A 14,869-nucleotide genomic window follows, 5' to 3' on the forward strand; every position below is an offset into this window, starting at 1 on the left:
TGTATATGTATAACTGAATCACTTTGCTGTACACCTGACAGTATCACAACATTGTTAATCAACTATACTCCAATATAGCAATAAAATACAAAGTCTTTAAAAATGCATTTCAAAAAAACCCCCAAAACAAACAAACAAAATGTTCTCACACCAAAAAACAAACAAGCAAATAAATACGTGAGTTGATGGATGTGTTAATTACCTAGATGGGGAGAACCCTTTCATAATGTGTGCATATATTAAATCACCATGATGTAAGCTTAGAAGATCTCACAATCGTATAGGCCAGTTATACCTCAATAAAGCTGAAATGGAAAAAGAAAGAAAAAGAAAAAAAGGAGAAGCTACTTGGATAGAATTAATCCTCCAAAACAAGGAGATGAACCCAGAAAGGAAGGAGACATGGTGTCCCGGGAACAAGAGATCCCACCCAGGGAGGAGTGAGGGGATCTCTAGGCTGTTGCTGAGGGGCAGTCCCAGGGCCAGAGATGCAGGGCCGGAGAGCAGAGAGCCGGAGGGAGGTCGGCAAGGAGACACAGCTTTCGTGATGTATCTGACAAATGGAATTTTAGAGTTCTGTTGGAGAGTTCAGGAATGTTTTCCTCATAGGTACATAAAGGCAAATCAAGAAATTAAAATAGGGCAATACTAGCTCCAAGAAAAACCAAAACAAATTACACGGGAAAGAAGAAAGGAGTCAATGGTACGTCACATTGCTGAGCTGGGAACAGTAGTTACGTGGTCAAAGTAATGCAAACACTAAGTAGTGTTAACTAACTAAGCACTTAACTGAAAGTTAACTAAAATTAACTAAAAACTGTTGGTGGTAGGATGAGATCAGGGGAAGGTGTGTAAATGGCTATGTCACTATCTTCCATGGTAAGAAAATTAAAAACCTCAAAGAAATATGAGAACAATCCTTAAAAATAAGGATTCTTAAAATTAGAAACAGAAGCTATAAAAGTTGAAGGGGTTGCCACGAAGGAACAAAAATGAGTGAGAAGTACAGTGGGGAAAGGGATTACTGGTTTTCACCCTAAATCTTTTCATTCTCCGGCTTCTTAAATTCTACACCTTGAAAAAAATCATTCCATGTTGATTATACCTTTGGATGTTCAGCTGAAATTAAGGTTTCCAGAAAGGGTCAAATGTGCCATAGCTGTAATGCTCCAGACAATGCAAGCTAAATACTCCCTAAAACGTAACTATACTGACATCGCGCTTGTAACTCCAGACCAAAGTGTGAACTTGTTTGGCTACCTTGAGCACCAGGGTCGCATAGTAAACGGTGAATTTGGCTTTCATGTTGCTTTTTGGTGACTTTTCCTTGGGAGTGTGTGTGCCATGTAAATTAAATCCCTCTGGGCACTTTCTCTTGCCAACCACTGTGTGATTTTAGCTCTAAGTAGAGGAACGTCGGCTCCGCGATCACATGGTTGTGGCCTTGGGTTCAGCTTCCAGAAGCTGAGGGAGAGCTGAGGCCAGGACAGAGTGATTAGAGGGTGAGAATAATAGGTACCCGCTCCTCCGCCACTCGACTGCGGACTGGTATCAGCCCCGAGGGAGATGCCACTCGCCCTCTGTTCCTAATGAAGGGAATAAGAGCCTAGCTGTTGAGATCAATTTGATAGAAAAAGAGCAAGAAGCCAGATCTCATTGTTAAGAAAATTTTCAATTTTCTAAGCGTGGCCACTTTCGCCCCCAGTTCTTTATAACTTTGGCAGGTAATGTCTTGGTCCCATTTTTTGTCGTATTGTTGTTTGGGATTTTATTCCGCTGATATCTAATAATGCCCAGGCCTGCTATGTGCTTCTCACTTCTACGTGAGCCCTTCTTCCACAGTATCCAAGTCCACATATATCTGATGCCTTCTATTAAAGCTGTTTAATTAAAGCGGCACTGGCGAGGCTCTGGCCTTCACTGCAGAAGAAGCTGCGATAATAAACCCATGTGTCTTTACTGATTACTCTGAATCACTCTGTAGATTGTGAGTGTACAGCACTTGCCAAAACTAACATTTCAAGATGATACAATGACAACTGCTTTGTTCTCTGTAAGATGCCAAGATGCTTAGCATACGTTCCGAGGGATTTGTAGGTTCAACCAACATGAGCCATGTGATGAAGGCTCCAGGCAAGGAAGCTGGCTTCAATTATTTAAACCTTCCTTAATAATATAAAAACCCTCAGGTCCTACCATATATCTTCCTAGTTTTTTATATCACTTCTTGAACATCTTATTGAAGTATAAGGTGCATAGGGAATGCAGCACAGACCCTAGAAAACTGCGCTGCCGGAGAAAGAAGCAGATGGTGGTCAGCGCCCCATGCACCCTCGCTCCACCTCCGTCCCTGGGGGAGCTGCCCCGCTGCCTTCTAACTGCAGGGGTCGGTTTCCCTGCTTTTGTCCTTTATGGAAGTGGAGTCACACCGCAGGTACTCTTTTGTGTCTTGTTTCTCGCACTCAGCAGTATTCATGGAAAGTCCATCCACACTGTTGGGTGTAGTTGTAGTGGACTGTTGCTGTGGGCCGCTCCACCGTGCCAGCGATCTACAGCTCACCCAGGTACGGTCCTGCTGACGGCTGCTTGAGCATTTCCAGCTTTGGTTTATCAAGAGTACTGCTGTTTAGACACAGAAGACAAACCTAGGGTTACCAAAGGGGAAAGGTATGGGGGAGAGATAAATTAGGAGTTTGGTATTAACATGTACACACTACTATATAAAAAATAAAGAACCAACAAGGACCTACTGTATAGCACAGGGAACTCTACTCAATACTCTGTAATGGCGTATAAGGGAAAAGAATCTGAAAAAGAATAGATATATGTATATGTATAACGGAATCACTTTGCTGTACACCTGAAACTAACACAACATTGTAAATCAACTATACTCGAATATTAAAAAAAAAAAAAAAGGGTAGTGCTGTTTAGACTCACAGATGGAGAGAACAACTTAGTGGTTACCAGTGGGGAGAGGGAAGACGGAGGGGCAAGATAGGGGTAGGGGATTAAGAGGTGCAAACTATTATGTATAAAATAAATAAGCTACAAAAATATATTGTACAACATGGGGATTACAGCTAATATTTTATAACTATAAATGGAGTATAACCTTTAAAAATTGTGAATCACTTTATTGTATACCTGTAACTTATATTGTACACCAACTATACTTCCATAAGTAAATAAATAAGAAAATTCATATTAAGATTTTAAAAAAAGAGTAGTGCTGTTTTGAACATTAGAGTACACATCTTTTGATGCACTTATGTAAGCATATTTGTTGAGTATACATGCAGGAGTGTGTAGCTGTATCATAGGGTGTATATACTTCAGCTTTAATAGGTACAGCCAAAGTTTTCCAAATTAGTTATGTCAATTTTTAACTCTTCTTTTTCTGCACACACGTATTCAGTGATATTGTCAGGAAAAGGAATATTATTAGGTCACTGTTTTCTTCATTGTAGGTTTCAAAATCATGAATGATGGTAAGACAGCCAGGGGCATGACCTGTTTATATGAAGTAGTCACACAAAACAGAATGTTTTGATTTATGAATTATAATAAGAATGTTCCTCTCAGGAGAGTGGCGTAAACACTTGGTCACTAGAGCTGCTTTCAGACCTATTGCAAAGGAAGAGATTCACCAAAATCTCTATGGAAAGTAAGTTCAGGCAACCTCTGAAGTGGACAGTTCAGAGGGAAGCTGTTCCAACAGCGGTCACCCAGCGGTCAGCAAAGGACCATGGAGGGATTCGAAGACCAAGAGCCGGGCCACCTGAGGTGATGTCTCACCTCTGCCAGCCTTGTGTTAACCTCTTAATTTACCTGAGCCTTTATTCTCTCTTCTACAAAGTAAGGGTCGTAAGGGTCTTAATCCACCCTCTGTGGGGATTACATGAAAATACTTTGTATTATATATATATCAGGTAGAATTATATGTAGTACACAGAGCTTGTGTTTCACATCAAAGAGTTATAAGCGTGTTCTTAGACCCCAGCATTAAATCGTTACGCGCTTTCAGATCGTACTCCTGAGGATACATTTCCCCACCTTGTTTTAGTCCTGCCTCTCATCTCCACCTTCGTGGTTAGCCTTAGAAGTACCACGTGGTTCGACCGCAGGGGATTTCACTACATCACTAACACGCCCTGGTGGTCATCAGTTTACTAGTTAATTTACTAGTTGCCTTATGGACTGCCAGGGTCCTTTGCCTCTATCTTACAAGTGGCGATTAAGGGCACGCAGCGGCTCTCGGGACGCACAGTTGCTCACACTCGGGTAGCTCACCTCCCACGTCTCTCCCTAACCAATCCCAAGACTCCTCTGTGTTATGCTTTGTGGTACTTCTGCTTCTGATGTGAGTTATTCTGAAAAGCAATTCTGTGGATGTGGCGGAGTATATTTCACAGCCAGGCGAAAACACCCAAGCCTCTTCACCCTTCGGGCAGTTATCAGGGCTGAACATGGCAAGGAAAAGATGCTTAATCTGTATTAATTTACTAACCTCCCTTTTCATTGCGTTCTCTCTCCTCCTCTCTCTTGTTTTTCTTTCTTCTGTCCCCGCGTATGCCGCGTGCAGTGCGTTTGGCGCAGTTATGCAGCCGACGAGAAATCTGTCTCCGTTGCAACCTGGAAGCCGCACCTGAAGGCCTTGCACACCTGCAGCCCCACCAAGTAGGTGTCAGTGCGACAGTCGGTGCTGTAGTCGCGTTTCCTTAAGTTTGTAAAGCAAACCACACACACACACACGCACACACGCACACACGCACGCCCAGGTGTCGATTCGGGGCTTGTCTTATTCTCTGTTGCTCTTTGAGAGAGTCAAAGCTGTTTGGTAACAACTCAGGTGCAAAACTAAATGGATTCTGTATCATTCCTCACCATCCACAGACTGGGCTTAAATATGAAAAGAATCTAAACTCTATAGACATTTATTTTTACTATTTCATGCTTATTTTCTAATATCTCATTTCGTAAAGCCCACCAGAACTCCTAAGGTAGGTGCCTTGGTTCTTGAAAAGCAATGACTGTTTAAAACTCCCCCCGTCCCCTGACCCCAGGCGGGGCTGCTTGGGGAGCATCACGTCTGCACATTTAAGTCCCTTAAGGTCATTTCTCCTCGGGATCCCCTTACAGGATGGGCCTTGGGCTTTCACTTGCAGATCAAACCAACATCAGAGGTGATAGGACCACTCAGAGTACAACTTGGAATTAACATTCAAAATTTTAAAGAGATGTTACTTCCATTCACATTTCATTGGCCGAAGCAGGTCACCCAGCCGTGCTTCAGCTCAGGGTGGCGGGGGGCGGTGGGGGGGGACCGGGAGGGAGGTGCAGCCCCCCTGTGCCTAGAGGGGAGGGGGCTGGAAAGATCGTGCACAGGCCTGACGATTGCCGCAGCATCTTTAATTCCCAAACAATCCTTAGTCCCGGAAGCCTGGGCTCCAGCGCAGCTCGCAGACTAGACCGTAATCACCATTTAATGAAAGAAATCCTCGGTGAAACAAGCAAAGCAAGTAAGCCAGGGACGGTCCCCCGTGAGTCTGCTGGACTAATAGTCGGTCCCCCGGGTTGTGCAGAGCTCTCGGGCGGCTCAGCTGGCCTCGTGCGTTTGAGCGCCTGCTGTCTCCTTTCAGAGCCCATCAAGGCCTTCGTCCCAGTGGCTTCACGGGATGGGAGGCAGCTACAAGGCGAAGGACCAGAGCTGGCCAAGGTCACCTCTGACCCTATGGGACCCACCTCCTAGAGGTCAGGGTCAAACCTGCGCCAGCACCTGCAACATAGAGATTCATTGACCCCAGGGTGTTAGAGCGGGTGCGGCCTAGCGAACATATGGATGAGAAGTCGCTTTGCATTTAGATCTTAAAATGTAGTGAAATTCCCTTTTTGAGAATTAGACCCTTTCCAAAGTGTAGTATTTTAAAACAAAAAGGGAATCTAACTCGTGTGCCATCTGTTCCTTGAGGGTATGAATCAAAAACGGGAACTGTATGGAAATTGTACGTCTCGTCTTTATGAAGGTTGCTAGGTAATGTGTAAAAAGGCTAGTGGGGAAAAAAAAAAAAAAAAAAAAAACAAAGAAAGTTCCCAAGTGACAGGAGAGCGTAAGCTATTATTTTATTATACGTGCTTATTTGGCTTCCCACTTCCTGCAGTTTTTGGATTAAAAGTCATGCTGCAGCCTGGAAAAACTATTCCATAATGGGTCAAATTCTCCCAGTGCATAAACTATTATTTTACTCCCGTAAGCCTCTCTTTTTTCTGTGGTTTTCCCTGTTTTCAGTGGGGGTGGAGGTGGAGGGGCATGCGTGCGGACACCTGCCTCCATCCTGTCCCACTGTAGCTAGCAGCCCTCAGCCCCACTCTCCTCTCCCTGCGCCCTCCTTAGCCTCTGGGTCTCGGCCTTATTTACTGAGGAGTACGGCTGTGTGCCCAGAAGGGCAAGCATTGTCCCTGCAACTCTGCCTTCAGCCATAGTTTACTGTTCCAAACTGCAGTGATTCTTAATCTTTGCTGTTCTTTGTTAAACCATTAAGAACATGGTGGTAATTATGGACTCTTTCCCAAGAAAAATATTCAACGCATAAAAAATCAAAACTCTGCCTACAAATTTTAATGTATTCACAAACTCCCTGAAGCCGAGTTCAGAACCTTTGCTCTGGAAGCAATCCCGCTTTAATCAAATGTGTAGGTTTGTGAGGAGAATAATTTACAGTGACTTAGAGGGTTCGTTTTACATTTATAACTAACTGGCTTAGTGAGTGCAGGGTGATACAGTAAGATATAGACCAAAACTTCTTCCTTACATCGTGTATTTCCTGTGACGTTCGGGGTTGAAGAACTTCTGAAGGGAAAGATCGTTCACTCATCCGTGCGTTCGTGCAGTCAGTGCTCATTGAGCAAAGTCAGGAAAATTTTCCCTCTGCCCTTCTGGGTTCTTCTGTCTGGTCTAAGGATGAAATTGGCATGAGACAGATTAACAGGAGAAAATCAAACCAGAGTTTAACAACATGTATACGCAGGAGAGACCCAGGAAAACTGAGTAATCCCCCCAAATGGGCGAAACCCTCTCGTTAAACACCATCTTCAGCTAAAGATAAAGGAAGATGTTGCGGGCGCTAGTTTGGGACTCAGAGGGGGGGAAGGGCAGTTCACACGGGGATGGGGAAGCGGGTGTTTCCTGGGCCAGAAGAGACAAGGGACAGAGTCCCTCCGATGGAGACACTGTCACCTCCAGGCCCTGCTGAGTCCCCACCACGCCTGGCCCGTATTCCTTACAGGCCTCTCTGGTGACAGCTGTCTTCAGGGGGAACAGGCACTTTATCTAAATTCTTTTAGGCAGTTAAGGGAGAGATAAGAAAAACTTCCTGAGACTTCTGTCTCTTAAAAATAATCAGCCTGAATTTATCCTCACGCCAAAGCGACACACTTTGGGGTGCCAGATTCTGCTCCCCTATAGCACCTACTGTGTGCACGGTACTGTTCCAGGCACAGGGAGTGCAGCAGCGGGGGAGAAAAGCCAACAGAGTCCCAGGCCTCAGGGAGTGCATATTCAAGAGACACTAGGAAGAGACAGTGCAAATAAAGAAGCAAAATATATAATAGAATAGATGATGGTAAGTGCTAAAGAGAAAAGTAAAGTAGGGAAGGCACTGCGGGAGCGCTCGGGGCTGCGGTTTTAAACAGCTGGTCAGGGAAGAGATTGTATTAGAAGCAGCGGCAGCGTCGATGACGTTATCAGTAAGAACACCAGCCCGTGCCCTCGTCCCCCCAGCTTAGAGACACAGTGGGGTGCGCTGACTCTGATGCACTTCTGCATCCCAGGGGGTAGGACGGTGTGACAGCCGTGCGGCGTGGGAGGGGCCATGCTGCTGAGACCTGCTGGGCACTCTCCTTTCCGGTCCAGTTCGTCTCTCACGTGCACTTTGGAGGGCTTAGCAGTTGCTATTTCCAGGTTTTGTCTTAACGACAGAAGGATTTAGAGAAGGAACTCACTTCTTGATTTTCATGTCAAAGGGAGTGAAGGCTCTGCAGGGGTGAAGCACAGGTAAATGTGCTATTCTGGGAAATGAGTCAGATCGTTTATGAAGCTTCAGGGAGTCTTCAAGCTCCTAGGGTGCCACGTGGTACCTTAGGGTTAGAATTCAGAGATTACCAACTCCAGCGCCTTCAGTTTATTCATAAAAGCACCGAGACCCACAGGAAAGCAAGACTCCTGCCCAAGGACACAGCGCATTTACCCCATGCCGTGTTGCATAGACCCGAACGTGCTAAAGTGGCTTATTAGACAGACCACCCAACACTGAGCTAGGTTGTCTGTGTGCCTGATGTCCTGCAAGGGCATTCATACTTTGTACAGCACAAAAACAAAATCTGCCCCAACGAGTGACGGAGACACAAGACCACGGTCACAGATGAACTAACCCAGATTGAGTCTGCCTGAACCACAGGGACTCCAGCTTCAACACAACCCGCACCACCCTTCTAACAGTCTCTGCTGATGCTGGTTAGACCAGAACCACTCTGCCTAAACCATGGATGACTTAGGCTGATGAAGAGGCTATAGTTTTTGGTCACATGTGGGCAGTATTGGTGCTGTGCTAGCTATCTCGGGTCTGTACCACCAAGAATATATGTCAGAAAGTTGGGTACATTTATGATAAAGTGTCTTGCTTGTATGGCTCTTGCTTGAAAAGGATTAATTAAGGTACTTCATTCCCCAGTCTCCAATTTGGTCATTATCAAGCGCTATAAATGTATTCACCATTTATCGTCATTTTTCTTCTGTCTGCACGCACCTGGAGGAAAGAACAAGGGGAAGCATCAAGCAGGTTTGTGATTTCTGTTCTGCTTCATGTTTGTTGATAAATCTGATGCCTAACAGATGTTTTAAATGTGTATCGTGTGAGTAAAATCAGTCAACAAATACAAGATGGTTAAAAGGGACCTTTCACAAGATTGCCTGCAAAGGTTGCTGTTTTATTGATTTTTTTTTTCCCTCCCTTGGGAGCATAAGTGTCTTTCCCTAACTCACTCACTGCTTTTTACAATCTGCAGAGCATGGGATGTTTGGGGTAAAAATAATAATTATGGTCTTTGGTTGTTCCTTGCTACTGTTTTCCCAGACAGAAGTCTTACCCAAGTATTCAAATCCCATGAAGCAGGATAAGATATACTCCCCTTCACCAGGGTCCTTCTTTTAAAGTGAGAAACGGTATGGTTTGGGGAGGGGGTAGGAGTGAGAGACAAAATGAACACTGTGTCCAGGAGGTAAGAGCACTCTCTGTGCGACCTCTCCCGCTCATTCAGAGCTGAGGTCTACTCAGGTGATCTGATCCAAAGGAATAGTCCCCCTTCCTTTAGGAAGAAGGTAATCCTCCTGGACAGTTCACCAGATCAGCTACACTGTATGGTCATTCTTTCGTGCCTTAGAAGGAAATGCTGTATCAGACTGAATAGCAGAAAACTAGACCCAGAGGGAAAAGGAACTGAAAGAGAACATTTTAATCTTTGGGTTCCTGAATGCCGGGGAAGGTCTGGGTTTGGGAGCAGAACGCTGGAGGACAGAGCAGGCGGGTCCCAGCACAGGTGGGGTAAGGGGGGACAGAGGCAGAACCAGCAGGGAGTCCCAGGCACCTGGAATTCCTCTCCACAAGGGACACAGGGCTTTTCCTGTCATTGCCACCCGTTCTAGTAATGAGGAGACACAGGCAACCCCTGCCCAGGGCTGGCCAGGGGTTGTTCCTTTAGCTCGGTACTGATATACTAATGACACATTTATTCATGTCCTGAAATCAGTTTTGAGAGTTCTCTTGAGGTGGTGAGTCTCTGGGTCATCCATTTCTGCATTATCTCAATTAACATTTAAAACGCTTATGATCCAAAACAAACGCATTCGTTTACGATGGGAGGCAGGCACGGTCGGACGCACCCACTCCTCCAGGGTAGGGAAGCCTACACAGGGCATGGTGCTAGAGACCCTTCTCTTACGTGGCAGATAGAGAGCAGAAGACATGGGCTATTCCTGGGTGGTATTTCCAGAAAGTTTTAATAGCTTGAAGAGTTGCTCCTCACACGGAGATTTCTGGCTTCTCTGTGGTCATTGGACATTTGGCAGAAATCACCACAAACACACCGTGTGTTCCTGCGTGGCACGCGTGCCTTACTTCACGCTTCACCCACACACACTCGGGTCTGCTGCCTTCCGGTGACACATCACGGCACCGTGTGTGAAGCTATGACAGGGCATGTGCTCAATAAATACCTCTTGGATGGAGTAATAAAATGCCCCTGACCTCCAGTACTTTATGTGAAGAGAGGTAAAGAGGAGGAATATAAAAAGAGAGAAAATGAAAAATTAAAAACATGTCAGTACTCTGAAGGAAATAAGCTGCAGCCCCGCTTGAATATTACCTTCTCTTCCCCCTGCTGTGGCCCTGAAATGAACAAGACTGCCTAATGGATGCAGGATATTGTAACAACAATAGCAACATCTCAGGAAATAACAAAGTTGCCCTCACTCGAGCGAATCTGCTCAAAGGAAATGCATCCTAATGAGAATTCCCCCTTGGAAGAAGCAGCTCTGGGTCCAGAATGTTGCCGGTGGGCGCTGGACCCAAGTTCAGAGGGACTGACCAGCACAGTCCAAGCGCAGAGCCTTTACTGCTTGGGCCAAGGCTGTATTGATGGGATTCGGATAGACCAGCGTAGATGAGCTGCAGCCGACTCTGTTGTCCTCCAGAGCCTGGAATCTCCTAAATACTTCCTGCGGGGGGTCCCTCTGTACTGAGAGCTGGGAGGGACCCAGATGTAGAAGAGTCTAATACAGCGGCCAGCGCCCCTCCAGTGCCCGGCACTGGCGCCCTCCGATGGAGGGGCCAGGACTGTAGATCAGGTCTCTCTCTGCAGGTTGGAGTGGGCACCACACACGCTCACGTATACGCCTGGGGGACTGGGTTCCCTGCTTCGGGACATTCTTGTTAGATTTTGTCTTTCTACACTGAGGTTAGGATATGTTTTCTAAAAAATGCATGTACAGCATCTTGGGCTAAGGAAAGACACCCAGCCCCAAGATGGTTACATGTTGTTTGTGACAGATCCAAAATTTTTCTTTAAAAATACAAGTCGTCAGGGAATTCCCTGGCGGTCCAGTGGTGAGGACTTCCACTGCGGGGGCATGGGTTCAATCCCTGGTCATGGAGCTAAGATGCCAAATGCCACGCAGTGCGGCCAAAAAAGAAAAAAGAAAAAAAATACAACTCGTCAGTCTCCAAAAGAGCTTTTTAATCTAGCTCAGCTGAACAGGAGTGAACATCGGTACAGGGTCAGGTGTGAATCCCCGTTCATCTCAGCTGAGCCTGCTTTGTTCCTCAGCTGAAGCCATAAATACAGCTTCTTGGGCATCATTTCATCATTCACTTGTTCCCCTCTATCTTCCCACTAAAACAGTTCTAATCTCATATGTGGTGGTAAATGGTGTCTATTGATTTTATTTTAATTAATCATCCCATTAAGTAATTTTTCCAACTCATTTTTTAAGCTAGGTGGTTCTCTGTTTGGGTATAAATTGTCACTTTCTGAGAAGAGAATCTACCTGTAAACCCATCCAGCTGGATTCAGCCGGTATCCTCACCTTTTTCTCTTCCTCCTTGACAAGGTTGAATAGGTTGTTAGTCATCACGATGGTACAAGAAAGCTTTTACTTCTTCCTACCTGTTAAGTTTTTATTGCTACAGGTATAGATCATACATCAGAGATTTGGGGATTATCTGTAAATCTCATTGCCTCTGCTTTACTCTGTCTCCTTAATCAACACTTGGTGGCTCTATGCCTGCTTTGTAGTTAAACTGCCTTAACGCACTTTATGAGGCATTAAGAGAACCCTGCTGGACTTCCTAGTAGACTCTCTGAAGTTGCTTTAACAGGTACTTGTGAGACTGTTATAAAGATGGGTGTCTTAAAAGTTAAAGCATAAGTGATACTCTTTTATTACATTGCATCCTGTGCTGTGATCCACCAGGTACTTTGCCGGAACTGCTCCTGCATGCTTGCCTTTATTAGGTTCTGAGAAGTGTGACTCTTGGGAGAGAATCTAGAACACTGATGGAAAACATTGTGCACTCATATTTCTTCTGCATTTATTTTCCACTGTTTACATTTTCTTTCTTCTGTGTGCAGTGAATGATCTACATGTGTTGTTAAAATAAGCTCAGTAAGACAAGACCTTTTTTCTTTTTTCAGTGTAGTCAACTTGTATCCTTATTGGCAAAAGGCTAGGTTGTTTCAAAAACATTTTTTTTAAATGGTCTCTCCTTCTGTTCACCTTTATTGATAGAGGGTAAGGATTTAGTCTTTTAAAAACACATAGTAAGACTTAATACAAGAAAAATGCTTTTTTTCTTATATTCAACCTAGACTATTTTCTTCTCTCTTTTGGCACATGCATTCTATCTTACAACTGGTTATGTAAATTAACTACAACTGCAGTCTTCATACAAATCAAGAATTTTTTTAATTTCAAAGCAATTAATGTTATTTATTTCATTGATTCCTATAAGTATTTATCTTTAAAAGTTCTGGAATATTTTATTCCTCCATCATTTATACTATGTTGCATTGTTATTTATTACAAAGGTTGCTATGTCCTAAAATATTTATATTCTTATTTTCGTGTGAAACAGATGCTAAGACATAGACTACCATCGTTTGGAATGCCTATGTCAAATCTAATTATTTCTACTTAACCATTAAGAGCACTGGATCTGTTTCGAGCAGCACAGTTAAATTACACAGTTTGTCCTTAGTGTTTAACTAGTCCTTGTACTAACATATGAAAAACAATGAAGCCAAATGGCTTTGTTTTTCAAGGCAGACCACAAACCCCTGAGCACTTCCCTGGTGGTGACCACCTAGTAACTTCTGCTGTGTCTCCTCACTCCTAGTAAGGTCTGTAGTCATAAGCAGAAGCTCTTCAGAATACACACCTCATGGAAGCAGAGGTACCAGCATCCGGCTACTGACATGAGATCTGAGAATGCCAACTAACCTCAGGTGCATGACCAGGTTACTCTGCCACCCTACTGAGCCCTGCTCAGACTCACTCTTCTAAGGACTCTTGAATGAGGTTTCCAACCCGCTCGTAATTTCCCTGCTGCCTGTTGCCTGCTTGGACCCCCTCTGCCCTGGGGACAAACAGGCAGGTCCGCGCAGCGCCTCCTGGTGGTGGGACGATGCTGAGCTCTGCACGCACTGGGTTGTCCTGGTTCCAAGGCCATATTGTGCCGGAGGCGAGAATTTGTAGGCTGCTAATCCTGTGAATTAAGCGTACCAGTAGCTCCAGGGTTCTGAGTCCGAGAGGATTCCCATGGGGATGCCATGATGCCGCCCAGCCCCTGGCAGGGATCATCCAGTGGCCGGCTGCTTCCCGGCCATTTGAACGTGACAAGGGGCTGCACACCATCAATGACCACAGCAACCTTTTGGTTACTTTCTCCAAAGAGAGACCTCCTTGTTGTCTCTTGGGGATAATCTTTGGCAATCTACCTAAAAACACTGTTACATAAACCTTCCTCAAAAATCATGTTCGTAGGTATCACAAAAAAAAGCCAAAAAATAATGAAAACTTCAGTGGACTAGCGAAGAGTCTATATATTTAATCAATGTATGTTTTCAATAACAGCCACCTAATCCGTTTAATAGTCATCTAATCAAGATACTCTGTTGATTTCCAAAGGGGAAGTGAACTAGAAAAATTAATGAAAGTGACTTTTTTGTAGGAGGACACAAGAACAGATCTTTGCCTTGGAAAAGAAAATTTTGTTTGGCTAAAAAGTTCTGGATTAGGATGTTATTCTTAACTGTCATACAATTATGTCAGAACAAAGACTGAAAACATTACATCTTTTTTTTTCTAATTTAGTGTGTAATATGTTGAGTTCACTTTAAAATAGTTCTAGAGAATTTTTTTAACATTAGACATTGACAAACATTCATGTACTTTAGAAGGACAAAAGGGGAAGAGGCACCTGGAACTCATTTATATCAACTTAAGTGCCTTAAATAGTACTAATATTCAGAAAATAATATTATTTCCACTTTCCATTAATTCTTAAAGACAATATTAAATGTTTTATAGGGGCAATTTTTAAAAATATTCTTATAGGAGCAATTGTTTTTAAATATTTTGTTACTGTAAATAAACCATGGTGGATTTAATGCTGATACCTATTTTAGATTTTTTTTTACTTTTTTAGCAATTGAAATTTTTAAAAAAGAGAACTAAATTTCATATGAAATGGTTTTATGATGTTTTTATCAGTTTCCTCTTCATTCATTTGGCAAAGGAAAGCGAGATATCTTGAAAGCTTGAGAAATAATTTGATATTAACTAAACCCAACCTTCTATAGTAATTAGCATCTTTTAGTTCCAGAAAAGGTAATGGATTAGATAAAGTAGAGTGAGAACACTTGTAATGGCAGCTCTCTTGACCGAGCCATTCGTTAATCTAAATAAAGGTGCAGTGGTGTGTTCCTGAGCCAGATCGTCATAAATTTAAATGATGGAACAGATTGGCCGAAACTGAAAAGAGGTTTGAAATTTTTACTATTAAAAAAAAAAAACAAGCTTGAAAAGGGTAGACACTTTGAGCACCATCCCTCTGAGGATTTGTTTAGATATGGTGAGTTTTGGATGACATGGAGAACCTAGCCTGGGAACAAGAAGATGCAGCATTATGACGTTATTATTGCTATTGCTGAATGAATCCACCGTGTAATCACACATTGGTCAAGTACAGAGAAAGCCTTGCCTGATGCGATTGTCTTAAGAGCCCTGAACCGCCGACTCCCGTTTCAGCCAGCCTGC

General features: G+C 43.8%; 1 protein-coding gene across 4 annotated transcripts in view; it reads left to right on the forward strand.

Moving 5' to 3' along the window:
- The window catches only part of KCNQ5 (potassium voltage-gated channel subfamily Q member 5), a 567,647-nt gene that overhangs the window by 488,157 nt on the left and 64,621 nt on the right, over positions 1 to 14,869 (forward strand). The window contains exons 8-10 of one of the 4 annotated variants that reach the window (XM_082405058.1): positions 4,586 to 4,680; positions 8,811 to 8,837; positions 12,948 to 13,004. In XM_082405058.1, coding sequence (XP_082261184.1) covers positions 4,586 to 4,680; positions 8,811 to 8,837; positions 12,948 to 13,004 — 179 coding nt within the window. The remainder of the gene's footprint in view (positions 1 to 4,585; positions 4,681 to 8,810; positions 8,838 to 12,947; positions 13,005 to 14,869) is intronic. The other 3 variants (XM_082405060.1, XM_082405059.1, XM_082405061.1) reach the window with 3 other exon arrangements.

Source organism: Balaenoptera borealis (genome assembly GCF_965194805.1).
Source record: "Balaenoptera borealis genome assembly, chromosome: 9".
In the NCBI taxonomy this organism is placed as follows: Eukaryota; Metazoa; Chordata; class Mammalia; order Artiodactyla; family Balaenopteridae; genus Balaenoptera; species Balaenoptera borealis.